The following is a 20504-nucleotide window of genomic DNA, read 5'->3' on the forward strand; positions in this document are numbered from 1 at the left end:
ATGTGATGCTCTGACAGCACGCCAATGCAGACAAGCCCTCTGCTGTCTGCTGCACACCAACCAGTGCAAGACGAGGTGTTTGAAGGTTTCGTCAGTGCTGTCACCCCATCCACATCTTCAATGGGAACAAATTGAGGGGAAAAGCACGCTTAAGTGTGGTGCTTCCATCCTGAGCTGATGTGGCAGTGTGCCCGGCGATGGAGCACGCGCAGCACTGCCAGAGACCCTGTCATTTTCCAATGGAGGTTCTGCCTCCGCATCCAAGCTGGCCACACACCATTTTGACTTCACTTCTCAATCCTGCCGTCAGTTTTGCCAAAGCTTGTTTCTCTGATATACCATGGGTGTAATCAGCATGTCAATGTGTTGCTACAGCTTTACCCAGCGACACACATTCACTCTGGGTGTGTTATGTTGTGTTAAGTTGTGTTATGAATGTTTGGTGATCGCTCCTGGCTCAGCACTGCAGAAGCTTCACTGTGTAAGTTTAGATGGAGGGTAGGAAACCACTGTCCCACTTCTTGGTTTCAGGACCGTGCTGTAAATGTGAAACCTTGACTTACGATTGAATCAACTTACGAATTTTCTTAGATACAAGCCGTCGCTTGGTTGATTTTTTGCTTTAAGATGCGAGCCGAGATCTGAGTTACGAGCGAGCGAGTTTAGGCCACCCGCCACTAGGTGACACATCGAGCGCTCAGTTCACTTGGCTATCTTGCCGTGCATCTCTGTCGTATTGCTGTTTTTTGTAGCATTGTAGCATTAACTGTGTAGTAAGTGATAGATTAATATTTCAGTTCATTTGAATTGGGATAGTGTTCTCCCCGTGTCTGCGTGGGTTTCCTCCGGGTGCTCCGGTTTCCTCCCACAGTCCAAAAACACACGTTGCAGGTGGATTGGCAACTCAAATGTGTCCGTAGGTGTGAGTGTGTGAGTGAATGTGTGTGTGTGTCTGTGTTGCCCTGTGAGGGACTGGCGCCCCCTCCAGGGTGTATTCCCGCCTTTCGTCCAATGATTCCAGGTAGGCTCTGGACCCACCACGACCCTGAATTGGATAAGCGGTTACAGATAATGAATGAATGAATGAATGAATTGGGATATACGAGCAAATTAAGTTACGAGCTCGTTTACAAATAAAACTCGTAAGTCAAGGTATTACTGTATTCTGCAACCGTGGGAGGGACCCCAGGAGCCAAAATACCAAATCTAACCTAGTGTTCCTTTAAATCACTCAAGCACTTATAAGTAGTTGGATCAAACTCCATCAACAGATAAGGGAATATTTTGTGGACTATTTTTATGTGCCATCCCTCCAGTACCATTCCAGAGACTTGTAGAGTCTATGCCAAGGTGCACTGTAGATATTGTAGCTGCTAGTGGTGGTAAACAACAGCCTTAATAAGAACCAGTATTGGTTTTTCATTCAGTTGATCGAGGTGTCATAACATCCCTTGTGCTGATGTTTGAGCACAAAAAGTCACTGCTGTATTTTGGTGCTTTCAGAGTTGTGGACATGTGGTCATTGCCTTGTTGTTGTTCCCCAGCACCTGTCTGATCCACACTGCACCCCTCTTCGCTTCGGCAGATACGCTAAACATATTCCTATCTCAGCCCTGACTTTGGATGCTAACACTCTAAAGCTCCTCAGGGGAGCTATTTCCCACGAATCAAAGTCCTCAGTGCCAGCCGCTGAAAATGACGCACAGAAAACTCTCAGGAAGCAGCTCCATGAGACTTACTGAGACTTAGGCAGACTCCTCTCTCAGCTGACAACACACACTTATCAGCCCTACGGTGAGAGGAGAAATCAGACAACGTTACAGTTGCTGCCAGCAGTAACAAAAACATACGTTCATTTCATTAGAGACCGACAAACATGCAGATAAACTGTTAGCCATTTGAAGGGGACCAATTCTAGACTTTTTTCTAAAGGTTAACACCCTTCTGGAGTCTTAATGTAAAATACCACAAGGATCAAACAACACAGCAGTTATCTCTTCCTGTCTAAACTTCCTGTTCACAATGACTGCTTCAGCACCTGTGAGAGTCAGCCACAGCTCATTGTTTAATTTAATAATAAGTAATAACAAAAATAACGACATTCTCTTAAGGGTTAGTTTACACTATTTTAGACTTCTAAGCTAAAAACAGGAGGATATTACGAGAGAGAAAACAAACAAAGATATCTGTCAAAACATACTGTTAAGACACTGCCCTTCATTTTTCCACCGTGTATTCTATCGTGCTGCTGGAATTTCTACCAAGACATACAGTCAATGCATTTTGATGCGAGCGGGTCTGATCGTTGAGGCTAAGTTTGTGCTCTGTCTCTAGGTCGTGGATTCCTGAAGCTGGAGGACTTCAAAAGCATCTTTGCGCACGTGGCTCCTCGCCTGCCGGACAGAACGGTGCTGGAGGCCTTCCGGTAAGAGCCAGAGCTATGCCCAGCCTCTGTGTTGAGGCATCATTCAGCGAGCGATGAGCTCTCTGATCTTCTCTTCAGTGTTTCCTCTCTTTCGTCTCTCGTGTCTCATGCACATTTCCCCCACACTTGCCTTCTCTGGAGCTCATCACTGGGCCAGATGAATGCCAATGCACTGAGGCAGAATATGATGTTAAACCCAGGCTCAGAGCAGACCCCCCACTGCAGTCTCAGTTCTTCTCTGCCGCTGTTTCAATTTGTTTCCTCAACCTTAGATATGTGTTTGCACACCCTTGAACACTAGTGTGTAATGGGTTAATAAATGAGCATGGTTTGTATGTCAATTCACAGTTAAAAAAAAAAGCTTCTCAGATCCTCAAAATCCACAACATTTTTTTTTCTGCCACTAGTGTCACAGCCACACAGCTCCAGGATCTCAGGATCTCGTGTTCAATCCCTGCCTTGCCTCTGTGATGCATTTGGTGTGTTCTCCCTGTGTCTGCGTGGGTTTCCTCCGGGGGCTCCGGTTTTCTCCCACAGTCCAAAAACATGGAGGTTAGGTGAATTGGCTTCTCTAATAAATGTCCTGGTGTGTGAGTGAATGAGTGTGTGTGTGAGTGAATGTGTGTGTGCCCAGATATGGTTGGCACTCTGTCCTGGGTGAAATCCCAGTGCCCGATGCAGTCCTCCAGGTGGACGGTCGTTCCTGGTCGAGAGTACGCTGGGTGCGTTTGGCTGCCACTTCCCAGTGTGTGTGTGGATTGAGTGTTGAATGGCATTCTGAGTAGTGTTGATTGTAAAGCGTCCTTGGGTATCTATAAAGGCGCTATATAAGTGTAGCGATAGATAGATGGATAGATAGACAGATAGCTAGATAGCTAGCTAGCTAGCTAGCTAGCCATGGACACTGTCTGAAAACACTTGTTTTCCATTAATTCCTTAGAACAAACCAGACCTACTGGAGTTCACGCTTTTATTATTCACTCCTTTAACTTAAGAATATTCAGGCCCCATCTTTTTTTCCAATGGAATTACAGAGTAGTAAGACTTCACATGTTTTTTCAATAGGTTAAAGTATCACACAAATCTTGCTGCTTTAACATTTTGAAGTATCTGTGTTTCTAATTTGCTAGTAGGGACCACAGCTGTGAAGGGTGAACCAGGGAGGGGATCTCAAATATAATTTTGGGCAGGACTTCAGGGTGCACCCAGGACAGGTGAACACAAGAAAATGGTGTAGACGGGGTAGAGGTGGGAGCAAGTGTGTCCATTTCAGAACTTACGTGAGTTTGAAGGGTGTATAAAGGGCTGAGTGGAGGAGATCTGGAGGGGTCCTACTCACAAAATTGTATTATGACATAACTCCATTAACAGTCTTTGGCCGCGTTGTCTTATTACATTAAGCGACATCAATCCTTAAAGTAGTCCAGTTATCTTTTAATGCTAAGATGACCTAAATCTGTGTTCTCTTTATAACTAGATAGACCTTGCTCATGTGTGCCACCATTTACAAAGCATGCAGTATGAAGCACATTAAAGTGTTCAATAAATTTTACCAAATTCTCGCTTTCAGTTTAAACCAGGCAGTTCTAATTACCCAGCAAGCCCAGCAAGCATAACAGAACCAGCAAACCAGCTCATCTGCCCATCTGTCTGCCTATTTTCCAGCCAGTTCTCTCACCGGCCATATTTACATTCTGTGTGTGCACATTCCCTGGATGCGCATCCAGCAGCAAACAAATAAGAATCATAAACTTCTTCAAGAAATAAACGCATCAGTGCTGGATAATATTTTATGTGAGTGGATGCAACACCATCCTGTTTCACCCATTTTCTGTGCTATTATGTTTAGTTTTGCTTCAGTGAAAAACGGGTTGTTATTTAAGCTATTTTTTAAACAAAGGGAAATGTGTGTATGGAAGAGGGTTGAGTGAAGTTTATACAGCTTGGTGATTCATAACAGTTATCCAGCTTTGGTATCTTTAACTGTGCTCAGAGTTTATAATTTACTATTTAATTTTTTGTTTTTTAGCTGTTGTTGGTTTTCACTCAGCATGTTCTTTCTGACTCCCTCTCCAACTGACACACATACATACACCTGCACATAAACACAGTGGTTGGTTCCTAGCTCCATTTTACCCAATCAGAGGCCATGAAAAAGTTTATCAGTCCAACCCAAGAGCACACAACCCAAAGACAATAAAATCATGTTACACAAGGCTAAGGAGCATGTTTGCTAGGACACTAGTACCAAGCCCTGACAGTCCTTAAAGAAAATGATGTGTTATTACAAAGTGTTTCATTGTTTCTCTTTTGATTTGTTGTGAGAACTTACTGTTTTCTCAATTTCAGTATTATGCAAGTTTTTATATGTATTATTTTTATTATTTACATTACTTTGATTCAGCGACTGATTGCAGCTCCCCCTCCCAAACCACCACCATTCAGTCCAAAGAGGACTCCGTTCTCCAACAGGTGGAGCCTTGTCCTCTGTGTATGTGTGTGTGTGTGTATTGTATGTTCACACCCATTCCAAACATTTATCACCAGGCAGAGATCTATTACCAGATCCTAGCCAGTACGAGACCTAGCATCTCCCGCTCAGCTTTTCCTGTTATTATTCGTGTGCGCGAGTGTGTGCTTGTTTCATGGTGTACCAGGAGGTTTGGGCTGCCTGCTTGCATCTGCAGTTTTTGTAACACATTATTACCACCTCTTTGCTTTTTTGGAGAGAGAATGCGAATGTTGGCTGCAGCAGTGAGAGGGCATGCTGTCTCTTCCCTCAGTGTGAGGAGAAACCCTGGAAGCTCTTGGAGGTGTGACGTGGGCCTCTTCTCGCAGGGGACTGTGTGTGTGTGTGTGTGTGGGGAGATTTAATGCTGTGGTGGCTGTGAGTCATCCTCTGCAGTTGGGGTATGGTGGCATGGTGCAGTTACTGCTGAGAGCAGCACGGCTCTGTTACCACACAAATCTCTGCCTCAGCTCACAAATACTGTGTGTGTGGATCAGCAGAAATAGAGGACAGAGATGCATTTTGTTTGTGGACGATCGTAAAAGTTGAATTAGTGGCTGAGCTATTCATACCTTGCCCATAGATGCATTATTTTTTTTTGCAACATTTGGGAACTTGAACAAGCTTTAATTAATCACTTCTGTACCTTTCATTCATTCATTATCTGTAACCCTTATCCAGTTCAGGGTTGCGGTGGGTCCAGAGCCTACCTGGAATCATTGGGCGCAATGTGGGAATACACCCTGGAGGGGACGCCAGTCCTTCACAGGGCAACACAGACACACACACACATTCACACCTACGGACACAACGTGTGTTTTTTGGACTGTGGGAGGAAACCGGAGCACCCGGAGGAAACCCACGCAGACACAGGGAGAACACACCACACTCCTCACAGACAGTCACCCGGAGGAAACCCACGCAGACACAGGGAGAACACACCACACTCCTCACAGACAGTCACCCGGAGGAAACCCACGTGGACACGGGTAGAACACACCAACTCCCTACAGACAGTCACCCGGAGGAAACCCATGCGGACACAGGGAGAACACACCACACTCCTCACAGACAGTCACCCGGAGGAAACCCACGCGGACACGGGGAGAACACACCAACTCCTTACAGACAGTCACCCGGAGGAAACCCACGCAGACACAGGGAGAACACACCACACTCCTCACAGACAGTCACCCGGAGCGGGAATCGAACCCACAACCTCCAGGCCCCTAGAGCTGTGTGACTGCGACACTAACCTGCAGCGCCACCGTGCCGCCCCCACTTCTGTACCTGATTAACCTAAACATTGCTTTTTAGTTGCTGAATAAGAAGTCTTAGGATTAATAAGTGAATAGTGATACTGCAGCTGAATCCTATCAAACACCTTCTATAGCTACTTTAGCCATAACATCGTAATTTAAACCTGCCACAACAGGAGTAAAATGTGTCAACATGTAGAATCTAATGCAACTATGTTCAAGAGTGTTTTCTAGCATTTGGTACAAGTGTCCTTCTAATATGTTTTGTATATTTGGCATCCAAGCGTTCATTGAGTGTAATGTGGAACAGTAAATTAATGCTGGTCTGAGGGCTGGACAATAATTCAATATCAATATATATCACAATATAAAATGTTTCAATGACAATGATATGATATTTAAAAAACCTTTTCAATATTTCAGTATACATTATTTACAGCATCTGTCACTGACTGATGTTCATTACATGGCGCTGCCCTATTCACTGCCCTCAATATTAAAGTTAGTTTTAAAATATTAATATTGACAATGCCAGGAGTTTGATGTCATGTTTCTTGTTTGTTCTGGGCAGTTTTTCTGTGTTTTTTTTATGTTGTTTATATCAATATTGGAATTATAACATATTGACGGAAATTTATATATATATCGTGATATAAATTTTTGGTATATCGTCCAGCCCTAACTGAACATAGAACACAGTGGTGCAGCAGGTTAATGTCGCAGTCACACAGCTCCAGGGACCTTGAGGTTGTGGGTTTGAGTCCCGTTCCGGGTGACTGTCTGTGAGGAGTGTGGTGTGTTCTCCCTGTGCCTGCGTGGGTTTCCCCCTGGTGACTGTCTGTGAGGAGTGTGGTGTGTTCTCCCTGTGTCCGCATGGGTTTCCTCCGGGTGACTGTCTATTAGGAGTGTGGTGTGTTCTCCCTGTGTCCGCACGGGTTTCCTCTGGGTGAATGTCTGTGAGGAGTGTGGTGTGTTCTCTCCGTGTCTGTGTGGGTTTCCTCCGGGTGACTGTCTGTGAGGAGTGTGGTGTGTTCTCCCTGTGTCTGCGTGGGTTTCCTCCGGGTGACTGTCTGTGAGGAGTGTGGTGTGTTTTCCCGTGTCCGGTTGGGTTTCCTCCGGGTGCTCCGGTTTCCTCCCACAGTCCAAAAACACAGGTTGGTAGGTTGATTGGTGACTTAAAAGTGTCCGTAGGTGTGAGTGAATGTGTGAGTGTGTGTGTTGCCCTGTGAAGGACTGGCGCCCCCTCCAGGGTGTGTTTCTGCCTTGCGCTCTATGATTCCAGCCCTTCCAGATTCCTGAGACCTGCATTAAGTGGCACACCCTGGACTGTGTGCCAGTCCATCACAGGGAATCTAACACTTACCCAGTCACACACACGCTCTTACATCAACGGACAATCTGACACTATCCCCCTGTCACTCACGCCTGTGGACAGTTTTGCACAGCCTAAACTTTGATCAATACCAAAAACATTTGTTGTCAACATCAGTCCGTGTTTTTCAATATCTGCTGTGCCTTCAGGGAGATGTTTAGAGAAGTCTCAACTGTACGTTTTATGGTTCTGAGTAAGGAATAGACAAGCTGCACCTGGCACACAACCTCTGTATATATTTGTGTTCTTTTGTCTATAGGTTCCCAGCCAGCACCAAAGGCTCACACTCAAAGTCATAACCTTCACGCCACTATGCCATCTTGTTTTGTTTTCTCCCTCCCATCCTCCTCTCCTCCGTCATGGTGTTACCGCTCCTATCCCTGCGCGCCAGCCAACAACCTGGCAGGACAGAGAGATGAAATTCTCCTGAATAAAAGAGTGAAGGAAAAGTGGAAAGAGCGAGAGATATGAGGCCCAGTTCGACTGTTGTGTTCGGAGTTTATCTGCAAGCCCAGGGCTGTGTTTAGGACAGATTATCACAACAAAGTGATAAATGAGAACGCTTGCCTCTGGTGCCTCCTTCAGAGGGGCACGCACTACTTTGTGCGTCTGTGTGCGCATGTGGGTGTGTGTTGTCAGATCTGCTCTTCATGTGCACCTTGAGACCTGCCGAAGCCTCCATTCGAGCGCGCTCACGCCTGTGTACGTTTGCGGCTCTTTGTGAAGAAAAGAGCAACACCCTTGTCCTGTCCTTTTTGTCATAATTATAGCAGAACAATGGAGCACCCTGCAGGCTTCACACCATTAGCGGAGAGGCTGGTGCCTCTTTATGTGCGGGAGATTTATGGACGTGTGCCGCCTCTCTGAATGAATGTTAACACCGTCATCTCTCCCCGCTGCTGCTTGTTGCCATGGTGACGGGGTACGCAGAGCTGGTACCATCACACCTTGAGCAGCGCCTGCAGTTGGCTTTTTTTTCTCTTTTTCTCCGCGTCTTATCCTCTTCTCCGCTCTCCTTCTCTTTTGTTGTCACTGTTTCCAGAGCAACTATCTGTCATCGCCTTTCCATAAATACCTGCTGCACGCATTCTTGCAGTGCTTTAGTAACTCTGAGGAGGCTCGCCCAGCAGCCTCGGCTTTCACATTGTCTTGTCTTGAAAGCTCAAGCTAAACCGTGCCCAAAAAAACGTCTACTCAAGCAATAGGCATCGCCCATTTGACCAAGCGAATCAGAGTAATTAAAACAGTAATCATTATTAGCGTTATTGTCTTTGCCTTCGTTTACAATCCGAATTGGAATTCAGTGGATGTTTAAAGGAACGGACGAGATGTCATTTTCTTTCAAGGTCAAATTTGGCTTTGGTTACCACTGTTTTATACAAGATATTGAACCTAAAGTAGTCGCATTCGTCTCTGTCACTTTGCCTCTATTACTTTTGAAATTGAGTAAACCGAAGAGAATAGCTTGAGAAAGCAGAATATGAAAGCACTTGCCCTTATCAAAGAGAAATGTAATTATATATCTCTCGACATTGCAGCACTTGACTGTAAAAGATTAGTGGCGGTTTACCCGAAGACTCCCCGAAAAACTTCTGCTTGCTCTGCTGCTGTCTTCTGAGTCTCTTTAATCAGCTGAAATGAAGGCTGATGAATAAGTGAATTAATTAGCATTCTTAAATTAAACTTCTGCCACACTTTCCTCTCTCCTATTAACCAATGATGGCTTTTTTTTTCCAGCTCCTCCAAAATATTCATGTAAATTGCTCCACAATGTGATTGCCTGAGGCCAATGAAGAGGTTACAGCAAGTACCTCTCAAATGGAGTTTTGCACCTCTATTTTTCAGAGATGGAATCACCCAGTGCCCAAGCTGAGCGTCTTTTGACGATGTCGGGGCTCAGGAGTCTCCACACTGGACATGTTCTGGGTCAGCCAGGTGAACCTAGAGTAGGGTCGTGCTCTTTTATGACCTTTATTTCTTTTCAGAGAGAGAGCGAGAGAGATATTCGTGCAGATCAGCTGCGCAATTAGTCTTGCCAGCTCTCAGCGTGAGTGCGTTTACTGCATATTGAGAGTTTGCCCTTTTCTTTTGCCACCATATCAAAGTAATTACATTTCCTTTTTGTAGCTCTGTGAAAGGAGGTATCACTGGCCTGCAGTTTTATTGCCTGCCCATAGGAGCTCGAAGTGCATAAATCCCTTAAAGTAGCTCCTTCTTTTCCCCCCCTTGTGCCGACACAGAGCTTAATGAAAGCACAATGAGGCAGTCGAGGCTGTAATGTGCTTGGTGTTCAAAAAGCACCTAATGTGGCTTTTGGGAGTCATGTCAGTGTTGACTGAGTGGAATCATTCCTTCACACGCATGCACACACCAATCATAACCACACAGAAAGACGATGTTGAAGTTACCTGTGTGATTGTGCACTTCATTTCAAACTGAGTACGGCAATCTACAAACCAACACTGTGTAAGAGATAGAAGTGGTTTATCGATTTATTGTTGGGGACATATTGTGGAAGAAGCTCCTACCAACACTTAAACTATGAAAGGAGACCAACCAGCGAGGTTTTTGTGGACTGCTTAAGTCAATGAACGTGGCATAATACAAGCTGTACTTTGTGCTGTCTTGCGTAAAAGTGCAGACGTTTCAGAATTGTCCCGCCTACTCATCACAGCACTGCAGCTGTGTTTATGTGAGAGTGCAAAGATGAGGATAAAAAGGTCAAAACAAATATAATGAATGAGGAGAAATGAGAGTGCTAAATAAATAAGAATGAGGCAGAAAGAGAACTGAGCAAAAACAGCTAAAAAAACAGTGATAGGAGGTGCAGTACAGGGTGGTTTGAGAAAAATCGGGTCATGATGAACAGTGGTGATTTTAGAACTTTGCAGAGAGGAAATTTCAGTAGCCCATTATTAGGGGTGGGGAATGAATAGAAAACATTCAAACTTCTAATCAGCATTATCTTGTCGATATCGATTATATCAATTATTTTTGTTTTTTCTGTTGTGTCTCCACTGTGTTCATGTACTGTCCCTTTAATACCACACTACCAAGCTGTAGTCACATGACTCTGCCCTTTCTGCTACATTGAAGCAACCTAAATGCAGAGGCCGACCGAGCGACTCGAGCAACTCGTACCAAAGAAAAGTACAGCGTCTGTGGTTTGGACGTGCTGTGTTTGGACTATGATTAATACGACACTGAACAAAAAGTCAAATGTAAATGCTGAGAAAAAACTGTTTTAGTGATCAAAGCACAATCACACACCAAATATGAACAGATGCGCTCGGAAAACAAAATGAACAAGCTCCCAGCACAACTTTAATACTGGAGCATACTTACAGTATAACCCTCGTCACTGAACTATGAGCATCAAAAATACAACAAAATTGTATGTTTAATGCTGCTTCAAGGGCAACATGGTAGCACAGGGTCGCTATCACACAGCTCCAGGGACCTGGAGGTTGGAGCTGGAGTCCCGCTCCAGGTGACTGTCTGTGAGGAGTGTGGTGTGTTCTCCCTGTGTCTGCGTGGGTTTCCTCCGGGTGACTGTCTGTGAGGAGTGTGGTGTGTTCTCCCTGTGTCTGCGTGGGTTTCCTCCGGGTGACTGTCTGTGAGGAGTGTGGTGTGTTCTCCCTGTGTCTGCGTGGGTTTCCTCCGGGTGACTGTCTGTGAGGAGTGTGGTGTGTTCTCCCTGTGTCTGCGTGGGTTTCCTCTGGGTGACTGTCTGTGAGGAGTGTGTTGTGTTCTCCCCGTGTTCGAGTGGGTTTCCTCCGGTTTCCTCCCACGGTCCAAAAACACACGTTGGTAGGTGGATTGGCGACTCAAAAGTGTCCGTAGGTGTGAGTGTGTGTGTTGCCCTGTCAAGGACTGGCGCCCCCTCCAGGGTGTGTTCCTGCCTTGCACCCCATTATTCCGGGTAGGCTCCGGACCCACCGCGACCCTGAACTGGATCAGCGGTTAAAGACAATGAATGAATGAATGCTGCTTCAGGTCATTTATTTTTTATAATGTACACATTCATAAATATGTGTATGGGAAGTATGGTACTGTGGCTTTGAACACAACTGGAAGCATCAATATACTTATATCAACTTGCATCCTTGACTGTAGGTCTGTGAAGAGTGAAAGTATGTTTATTACTCAAAAACATCTGCCATAATTTACAACTATAATGTAATATAATTTATTAACATAGGAATGCACATTTTAATTAAGCTTTTTTATGCATTGTATAGTTTAGTGGACCTCTTTGTGCAATGATTTATTTGTATTTCAGTAATACATTTTCCTCTCTCAGTATTGTTCTCCTCTCATCAGTGTGATTGCTGAGAAAGGGGGTAACACAGATTGCACTGGAGCTTTCTTCAGGCTGCTTAGCTGTTTCTTTTCATTGAAAAATAATTTGTTTTTTTCGTTAGTTTAGCGCCTGGCTCTCTGCTCATCCACAGGCTTGTTTTTATTCAAAGGGAGCGAGCTGGTGGAGGGCAGGCTCTGAATGCAGGCTGGGTTGCCAGAGGGTAATGCAGTAATCACATTGGTTCCCCCTGGAGTGGACGAATGGGTTAGCGGAGTGCTGCCCTCTGCCTGTGGCTGCTCCCCCAGCTGCTGCACTAAAGAAATCTGGCTGGCTGGCGTGCCACGCTACTTACTGAGAGTGCTCCATGCACACACTCAAAAACCACACAGATACACACACACACAAACCAAATACAAATCCACATACACACACACATGCACACACAGAGGCTATGTAAGGACATGTTTGACATCTAGTTAGTGATGGCACATCTCCTGCCCTGTCCTCCCTCTGTCTCTTCGGTTTTGCGAGGACAACACCAGCACATGTTCATCTTAAACCAAATGTTAGATTTGGAAGTTCTTATCTTTCTAAATCTATTCACTTTAGAAAATACCATACAATAAGCAAAAAAAAAAGTTACTATCTTCACCTGATCTCAAATGTAATCTGATCAAGACACGCTGTTATTTTGGAAAATAGGCAAAAAACATTGATCAAATTCAGACTTCAAAGTGACCCAGACTCATTGGGGACAAGGCAGAAATACACACTGAATAGAACACCAGTGCATCACAGGGCATCACACACTCACCAAGTCATTCACACACTCATACATGTGAACAGTTTCACACACACACCCATTCGCTTACACACTCGCACCTGTGGACAGTTTCACACACACACTTGTTATTTTTTTCATTTTTTAGAAGTAAAATACTAATAAATTAAAGTTGGTTTCACATGGGAAAATGTGGTAATTATTACCAGTGTTTATTAGTGAGCTTAGCCCCATTCAAATCTGTCATGTCAATCATTTTTACAGACCAGATACTGAGTAAAGACTTTTACTGACCAGATTTCAGTACAAATAACAGTACATTATCGGTAAGCGTTTATCCAGTTCAGGGTCACGGTGGGTCCAGAGCCTACCTGGAATCATTGGGTGCAAGGCAGGAACACACCCTATAGAGGGCGCCAGTCCTTCACAGGGCAACACACACACACACACATTCACACCTACGGACACTTTTGAGTCGCCAATCCTCCTACCAACGTGTGTTTTTGGACTGTGGGAGGAAACCGGAGCACCCGGAGGAAACCCACGCAGACACAGAGAGAACACACTACACTTCTCACAGACAGTCACCTGGAGGAAACCCACGCAGACACAGGGAGAACACACCACACTTCTCACAGAGAGTCACCCGGAGGAAACCCACGCAGACACGGGGAGAACACACCACACTCCTCACAGACAGTCACCTGGAGAGGGAATCGAACCCACAACCTCCAGGCCCCTGAAGCTGTGTGACTGTGACACTAACCTGCTGCACCACCGTGCCGCCCAGTTCCCTTACCAGCAGTGAGCTAATCCACATTCACAACGTTATACAGCATTGCTGACTGTTGATTGTAAAGTTAATAAACACTTTGTGTTCTCTGAAGACAGCCAGGTAAATGTTAAAGCCATACAGCATTATTACTAACTTCAAATCATTGACTTGTTTGCCAGTTCTGAGCAGTCAAACAAATAGTGTTCGGGACTTCTCTTGGCTTGACAGGATTGTATAATTGAGTAGCCACTCTGAAATGAGATATACCACAACAAACATCATAGCCTGTGTTTAAACGGCATTATCCAGGTACAGTTATTCTCGTCTGAACAGTGAGATGCAATATCAGAAACCAGTTAGTAAGTGTACTTGAGGTTACATAACATCTTGACACAGTTTAAGGCAAGTTTCCATGATGCTAATTGGTGGGGTATTAACTTCCACCACTTAGCCTCGTAGCTGCAGCGCAGAAGCTTCGGACACCAAACACGTCTCTGCTGGTCGAGTACATTTGGGGTAATGGAGAAAATTGTGTAAATTAGATTTTTCACAGAACCATTGCTTTAATCTTAGATTTCCAGCAGGAATTTCCCTCACTTCCTTTTAAGCCGTGTCTCCAATGAGGGTGGGGATTGTGGAGGAGGGAGTGATTCCTCTGGGATCTGCGTACAGAATGTAGTTGCCATGACAGTTCTACTGGGCTCCACTGGTGTATGCGCACCTTGCAGGAATTCTAATAAGAAGCTTTTTTTTCTTTCTTTCGCTTCTTTTTTTGGTGTGTGTGGCTATCAGATATCTCCTGCGGTTGCATAGGTGCACGTTCCTCGAAGCAAAAATATAAGTGTCTTTTAAATAGGGCCGCGGAGAGGGCGACGGTGCGGTGTCTGAAGGAGATAGCAGGCGGCTGCTGGGCTGGAAAGGGGTTCTCTCTTCCCCCCCCGGCTCAGAGCTAATAAAGACAGTCCGATATGTCCATCAGAAGCCCCGCTCGCAAAGCCCCATCTGAGAGGAGCAGTTGTTCCACAGTGTTTCACAGAAACACTGGCCCTGATCTCCCTGGAGCTGTTAGATAAGCAGACGAGATAATAAAAAACCTGGAAAATGTAGTTTACCTGCTGTTTGTTTCATTAGTTTCCTGCCTTTAGAGCAATAGGGTGCGTTAAAGCACGAGCATGACACTCCTGTGTTCCATGCATTTGGCTGATTATAGTGCTATATTTATTTCTCAATCTGGTGCAACTCGTTTAATTTACACCTGAAGGCGTTTTGATGCTGCACATAAGACCAGATTTCATGCGTCTGATGTCTACCAGGAAGATCCTAATCACTCCAAGGATTCAAGGAGCTTCATATGTATGAAATTAATCAGAGCATTAAAGGATAGTATGGACATCTTAGCGCTTATGTTGAATGTTGTTGCACATAAAACACGTACACATGCTCCTGACCTGAACTTAACTGAAGTAGATCGTCTTTAATGTGGTTGATGTTGGTGCAGTGTAGTGGATATCACACACAGAACATGGTTCAGTACTTGGTCCAATAACCAACTTGTCTCTTTCTGTAACGTGATTCGAATTGTAAGTTGCTACCAAATGCCAAAAATTCAATTATTAGACCACATATATAGGCCTTTAAAACATGATCATATTTTACAATGCATATGACACAGAGGCGATTGCTCTAAGACTTCAGGGGAAGCTCAGCTTCCCCTAAATTGTAAAAAAATAAGTGATCAAATATATACTGTTGTGTGTACATGTCATTGAATAAATATGCACTACAACGTGCTCAACTTTTGTTCAGAATCAGCTTCTTATCGCTGGTAAAGACGCGGCTTTCCTCTCAATCATTCCCGCAGTTTCACAGTGCTTTAAGCGTCCACAGAGTTCAATAGCGAAGCAGCGAAGTGCAGCGAAACGAGGCGAGTCATTGGATAAATGCTGGGCTTTGTCCCGCCCATCAGACGCTCAGCATATCTGGGGGTCTATGGGGCAGTGGGCTGGCCTCGGCTGGCCCGGACGATCAGCTTCTGCATGATGATTGGATGATCTGTCTGAGGCTGAATCCCTTTTTGATTGACAGCGAAATGAGCGAATCAGCGGTCCTTTGGTGTAAAGATCCGTGGGAGCACAGGCGGACACACTTCACATGGGCCAAGGCCGTTTAAGCAGCCTAGCTCTGCTGGCCATTGAGAGGACACTAGTCAAGTCCCTGGAAAAGACGCCTTGTTGGTACGACAGGGTCACAGATCATTTTCTTAAAAAGGAATGGAGGGTAAAATTTACGTATAAATAAACCGACACATTTTATGATGTAGGCCGAAATTGAGCTTCCCCTCCTTGAAAGACCAGCGTCCGCCACTGATATGACATCACCATCCAAACATAAACATGTTTAATACATCATTTGAACACATAAAACCTTTGGTGATGAATGGTCCAATAAAAATATTCCAAAATCGTTTGGAATCAAACCTTTTTACATTGGCTTCCATTGAAAGTTAAGACAACGTTTTCCTTCTCCTGTAAAGTTACTGTTTTGTAGATGTGCGACATTCTGTGTTCAGCCCAAGTGTCTGAATGTGTTCATTGCCTCTCTGAAACAATGAAGGTTATTTGCTGGAAATGTCAGAGTTGTCCTTTGGAGCTAATCTGAGCTATCAACTGAAATGATCTCTCCTCTGTCTAGGGTTTGTACCAATACAGCGAAAATCAGATCAACTTCAGAGACTTATCTCCATCTGAACAAGGTCATTCTCTGTTATTTCAGAAGAATTGATTGGTTCATTGGATTGAGGGCTCTTTTTCACTCGTATATTTATTTATTTATTTATTTACTAACTCACTCACTCATTCACACACTCACTGAAATCACAGTGCACTGTGCCACATCTTCTTCTTCTGACCTTGAAAGTTTTAGTCTTTGAGTCAACAACCCAAGTCAAAGAGCAGCTTGTAAGCCGTGTGAGCTGCTGCTTATCGATGATTGTTATATCTCTCCACACACTACATTAAGACGTCTACTTAGACCAAAGCCACTAAATGAGTGAACTTTCTCTGGGGCAGGAGGCAAGTACATTATATGGGACATGTGCCAGCTCCACACAGATGCCAAGGACTTTAAATACATTCAGAATGTTATCTGGTCATGTGTGTGTAGACCTAGATTTGTTCTGATTGGCCCATGTGTGTGTGGTAGTATGTTGTGAATGTCAACACATATGCTTAGTGCTGATATGATTTGTTGGTTAGGATTAGAGGTCGGCGCAGACATGAAATATAAGCCCCGCCTTGACCAATACCCGTGGCTTATAAACTCATCAAGACCTAGCTGGTACTGCTAACTGAAACCTGAAGCGCTCCCAGTCCTGCTCTCACTGCTAAAGAAGTGCCATGTTTCCAAACACTGTCACGAGTTGTTCTGAAAGACCCATTTCAGCACTTATTCCTTTAATTGAGAGTGGTCCACTGTTTACTCCAACACAAGAGCCTAGGAGTGTTTTTAGCCAGTTTCATTCAGTTCTCTTTCTTCTCAGGTCTTCTCTTCTCTATTTTCACTCAGTACTCTTATTTCTCCAGGTTTGTTGTGTTGGGTTTGCTCTGTTTAACCCAGTCTTTTCACTATCACATAAACATGGGTTCATGACTGGGGCAATTTTAAAGTCTCTACAGCTTGTTTCATTCCATGTTTTCTGACTTAGACAGCCCACATAAAACTGAGCGTGTGGTCTTGTTTTACAGTGTGGGTGTTGGTAGGAGCTCTGGATTTCCATATGAATGTGCAGATACACTTAGTAATTGCCAGGCTGTAATGTTTCTATAAAGTTTAAACATAAAGAAATTTTGGAATTCGAATCGTTCATGAAAGAGTTCTAAATTGCATTGCTCTAAAGAACCTATTCTGTATCTTTGGGGCAGCTGTGGACTGGTGGTTAGGGAACTGGGCTTGTAACTGGACAGTTGCTCGTTCAATCCCCAGAGTCGGCAGGCCATGACTGAAGTGCCCTTGAGCAAGGCACCTCACCCCAAGCCACTCCCTGGGCACAGTGGCTGTGTGTGTAAATGTGTGTTTCTCTGCACGGATTGGGTTAAATGCGGAGACCTAGTTCCTCTGTGTGCAAGCACAGTGACCAATTTTTATTTTTAAAATATATCTATAAGATAACCCTCAAACAAACTGGGCTGGGGCTGGGCAATAATTCAGTATCTAATATATATATATATATATATATATATATATATATATATATATATATATATATACAGGTATTAACATGGGGGCCTTCATTCATTTGTGGGGCACTACACAACCTGCATACTGAGTGTTTAGGGTGGTCTGGCTCTAACTGGCAGGATAATGTCCTGGTAATGTCTGGTACATAAATATCACTGACATTTGAGTTCACGTATACAGCTCGTCCGAGTAAAGTCCAGAAAGGCTCTTGGTTACCGTGCAGGTGTGAAAGGGACTCCTAGACATCACTTCATGAAGAAGTCAAATGGTTTTGAAAATGCAAGTTGATTTGAACAGGGTTTGGTGCGGTTCAGATAAACCCATCACCTTTGGAGTCTTTGAGAAACTGTGTCTTGCTTGGATGAAACACGTTACGGTGAGTGGGAGATATATGGAGCAGGCATCTGATGCCCGTTGAAGCTACAGTAGTTACAGTGCCACCAACACCCTGTCTGTCAGTGTCACTTCGTAACTGCTTTTTGCTCCACAAAATAACGCACCCGTCCTAAGCGTTTTTGCAGCCTTCCTTAACCGGAATGAGATGGTTTGAGACAGATGTGTGAAAAGCTGCCAGGCTTGTAAACGGCCCAATCTGCTCGTGCTGCTGACTTTAACTGTGCAAGCTCTTTAAAAGGGCCTGTTACCTCCCAGGTAATTAAAGTGATAATGAATGACCTGCCATTCTTTTCTGCACTCAGAGTGAAGGGCCCGGACAGTTTTCCTGACACTGGACTGCTTTTCTTTATCATACGACTGAGTGTTTGAGACTGAAGACAGAGAAGCCAAACAGAATCAAGCCAATCAAAGTAAGCACGCCATTTGTTAGGGCCTATAATGCTTCATATGCTATTCCATCCCTCTGTCTGAGTACTCTCCTTCTAAGTGGACGAGCATCTCTGAAGAACTTCCTTTGGCTGTTTCTGTCTCATTATTCTGTTGTATCTCAAACAAAAATATGATTACGCTACTTCAGTTTGACGTGGCCATTATTGCTATTTGAATGAGTAGTCCTTCTGAGCGGATGGTGGAGAGCAGTAGAGAATGGATAAGGGCTGTCTGAACCACTTAAAATCAAAGTCTTGAAGGAGCCTTAGTAAAAAATGAACCGCCTCTAACCTCTTCCATGCGGAAGAGTAAAGTCAGCAAGCGCCCAGCCCCTTGATTTCTTGGCTGTCCAGCTTTACATCTGTATCTACAGAAACTGGATCTTATATTGACTTAACTTCTTCATGCACTAGGCTAGGTTCAACTTGCAGGTAAAAGTGGCCCAAATCTAATCAAATGTGATGTTTTGTTTGTTCACACTATCTACAATGTAACCTATACATGACATCGGTCTGAACAGATCACACTTTCCTTAACTGACCCGCATTCACAAAAGGCTCGCTGAGCAGAAGGTAAGGTCTGTTCCAACAGGACCTGTTGTAGGGTCCCCCAAATCCTTTCATTTTCAACAAAGGTTCTCTGTCTCCTAATTTACATTGCAATGAAACTTAGGTGCACTAGGACCTGGGGGAGCTGCTGCTGTTACTGTTACTGCATGTACATTTGACGCCATTGGCTATAGGTCTGATATTTCTTGACAAATTACGCACACGCAGTGTTGTCCACCGTCCCGTAAAAACGTGTAGTTTTTCCACGGTATGGAAGTTGTGTTTGTATTTTGGCATATGAATGTCGTCTGTCGAATTTGAGCAACTTCGAAATATATTGTTTGAATTTTTTTAAGCTTGAAGAATAACAGTGAAAATGAGTTCAATTCAAGAGCAACAAAATTCAGACGCATATTTTCAGTGCAAAAAAATTCAGTGCTACAAATTCAAAGGTGGTAATATTTAAAAATCTGATGAGACAGATTTGCTTCCATACTCTCTATCGTTCAGTGCTGCAGCCAATGGAGTCACAGTCCCTCCTACAGGGGGTTGTTTTGCGGTGGCGCTGAGAGCAGCAAGTCAGTGCTGAAGCACTGGGAACTACAGCTCTGCTTTCAGACAGAACTTATGTTAGCATCGTGTCCTGGAGAAACTACACTTCATTCTCCCTTAACACATCACAGATGGGTTTTTGAATCAAATAATTATTTATACATTAAAATCACATTAGATAATGTAACGTGCAATAATTTGTCATTGTACAATGACGTTTGTTTTCCGCATGTGGCAGTGAACAAACACACACACAAACACACACACACACACTATTGCACTTGGGACTAGATCATTTCATATAGATTAACAATAACATACAAAGTATTATTAGAGTTTAAGACAAATATGAGCCCTAAATAATCAATTAATTCACTTCATTTTAAACTGATAACAGTATTTGCAAAATACATGGACAGATTCTGCTTTGCCATTGTTCAAAAAACGGATGCGGACAGACACTAACAGTCCTGATGGCTTATGGCAGTTGGCTTATTAAATGTCTGACAACAAATAGCTGGTAGTGTCGCAGTCACACAGCTCCAGGGGCCTGGAGGTTTTGGGTTCGATTCCCACTCCGGGTGACTGTCTGTGAGGAGTGTGGTGTGTTCTCCCTGTGTCCGCATGGGTTTCCTCCGGGTGACTGTCTGTGAGGAGTAGGTGTGTTCTCCCTGTGTCCGCGTGGGTTTCCTCCGGGTGACTGTGAGGAGTTGGTGTGTTCTCCCTGTGTCCGCGTGGGTTTCCTCCAGGTGACTGTCTGTGAGTGTGGTGTGTTCTCTCTGTGTCTGCGTGGGTTTCCTCCGGGTGACTGTCTGTGAGGAGTGTGGTGTGTTCTCTCTCGGGTGACTCGGTTTCCTCCCACAGTCCAAAATAACACGTTGGTAGGTGGATTGGCGACTCAAACGTGTCCGTGTGTGTC

The 20504-nt window shown here is 44.3% G+C and overlaps 1 protein-coding gene across 1 annotated transcript in view; it reads left to right on the top strand.

Moving 5' to 3' along the window:
• efcab11 (EF-hand calcium binding domain 11) overlaps nucleotides 1-20504 on the top strand; it is a 96117-nt gene that overhangs the window by 23970 nt on the left and 51643 nt on the right. The window contains exon 5 of the mRNA XM_066675686.1: nucleotides 2335-2425. Coding sequence (XP_066531783.1) covers nucleotides 2335-2425 — 91 coding nt within the window. The remainder of the gene's footprint in view (nucleotides 1-2334; nucleotides 2426-20504) is intronic.

Source organism: Hoplias malabaricus, chromosome 1 (genome assembly GCF_029633855.1).
Source record: "Hoplias malabaricus isolate fHopMal1 chromosome 1, fHopMal1.hap1, whole genome shotgun sequence".
Lineage (NCBI taxonomy): Eukaryota > Metazoa > Chordata > Actinopteri > Characiformes > Erythrinidae > Hoplias > Hoplias malabaricus.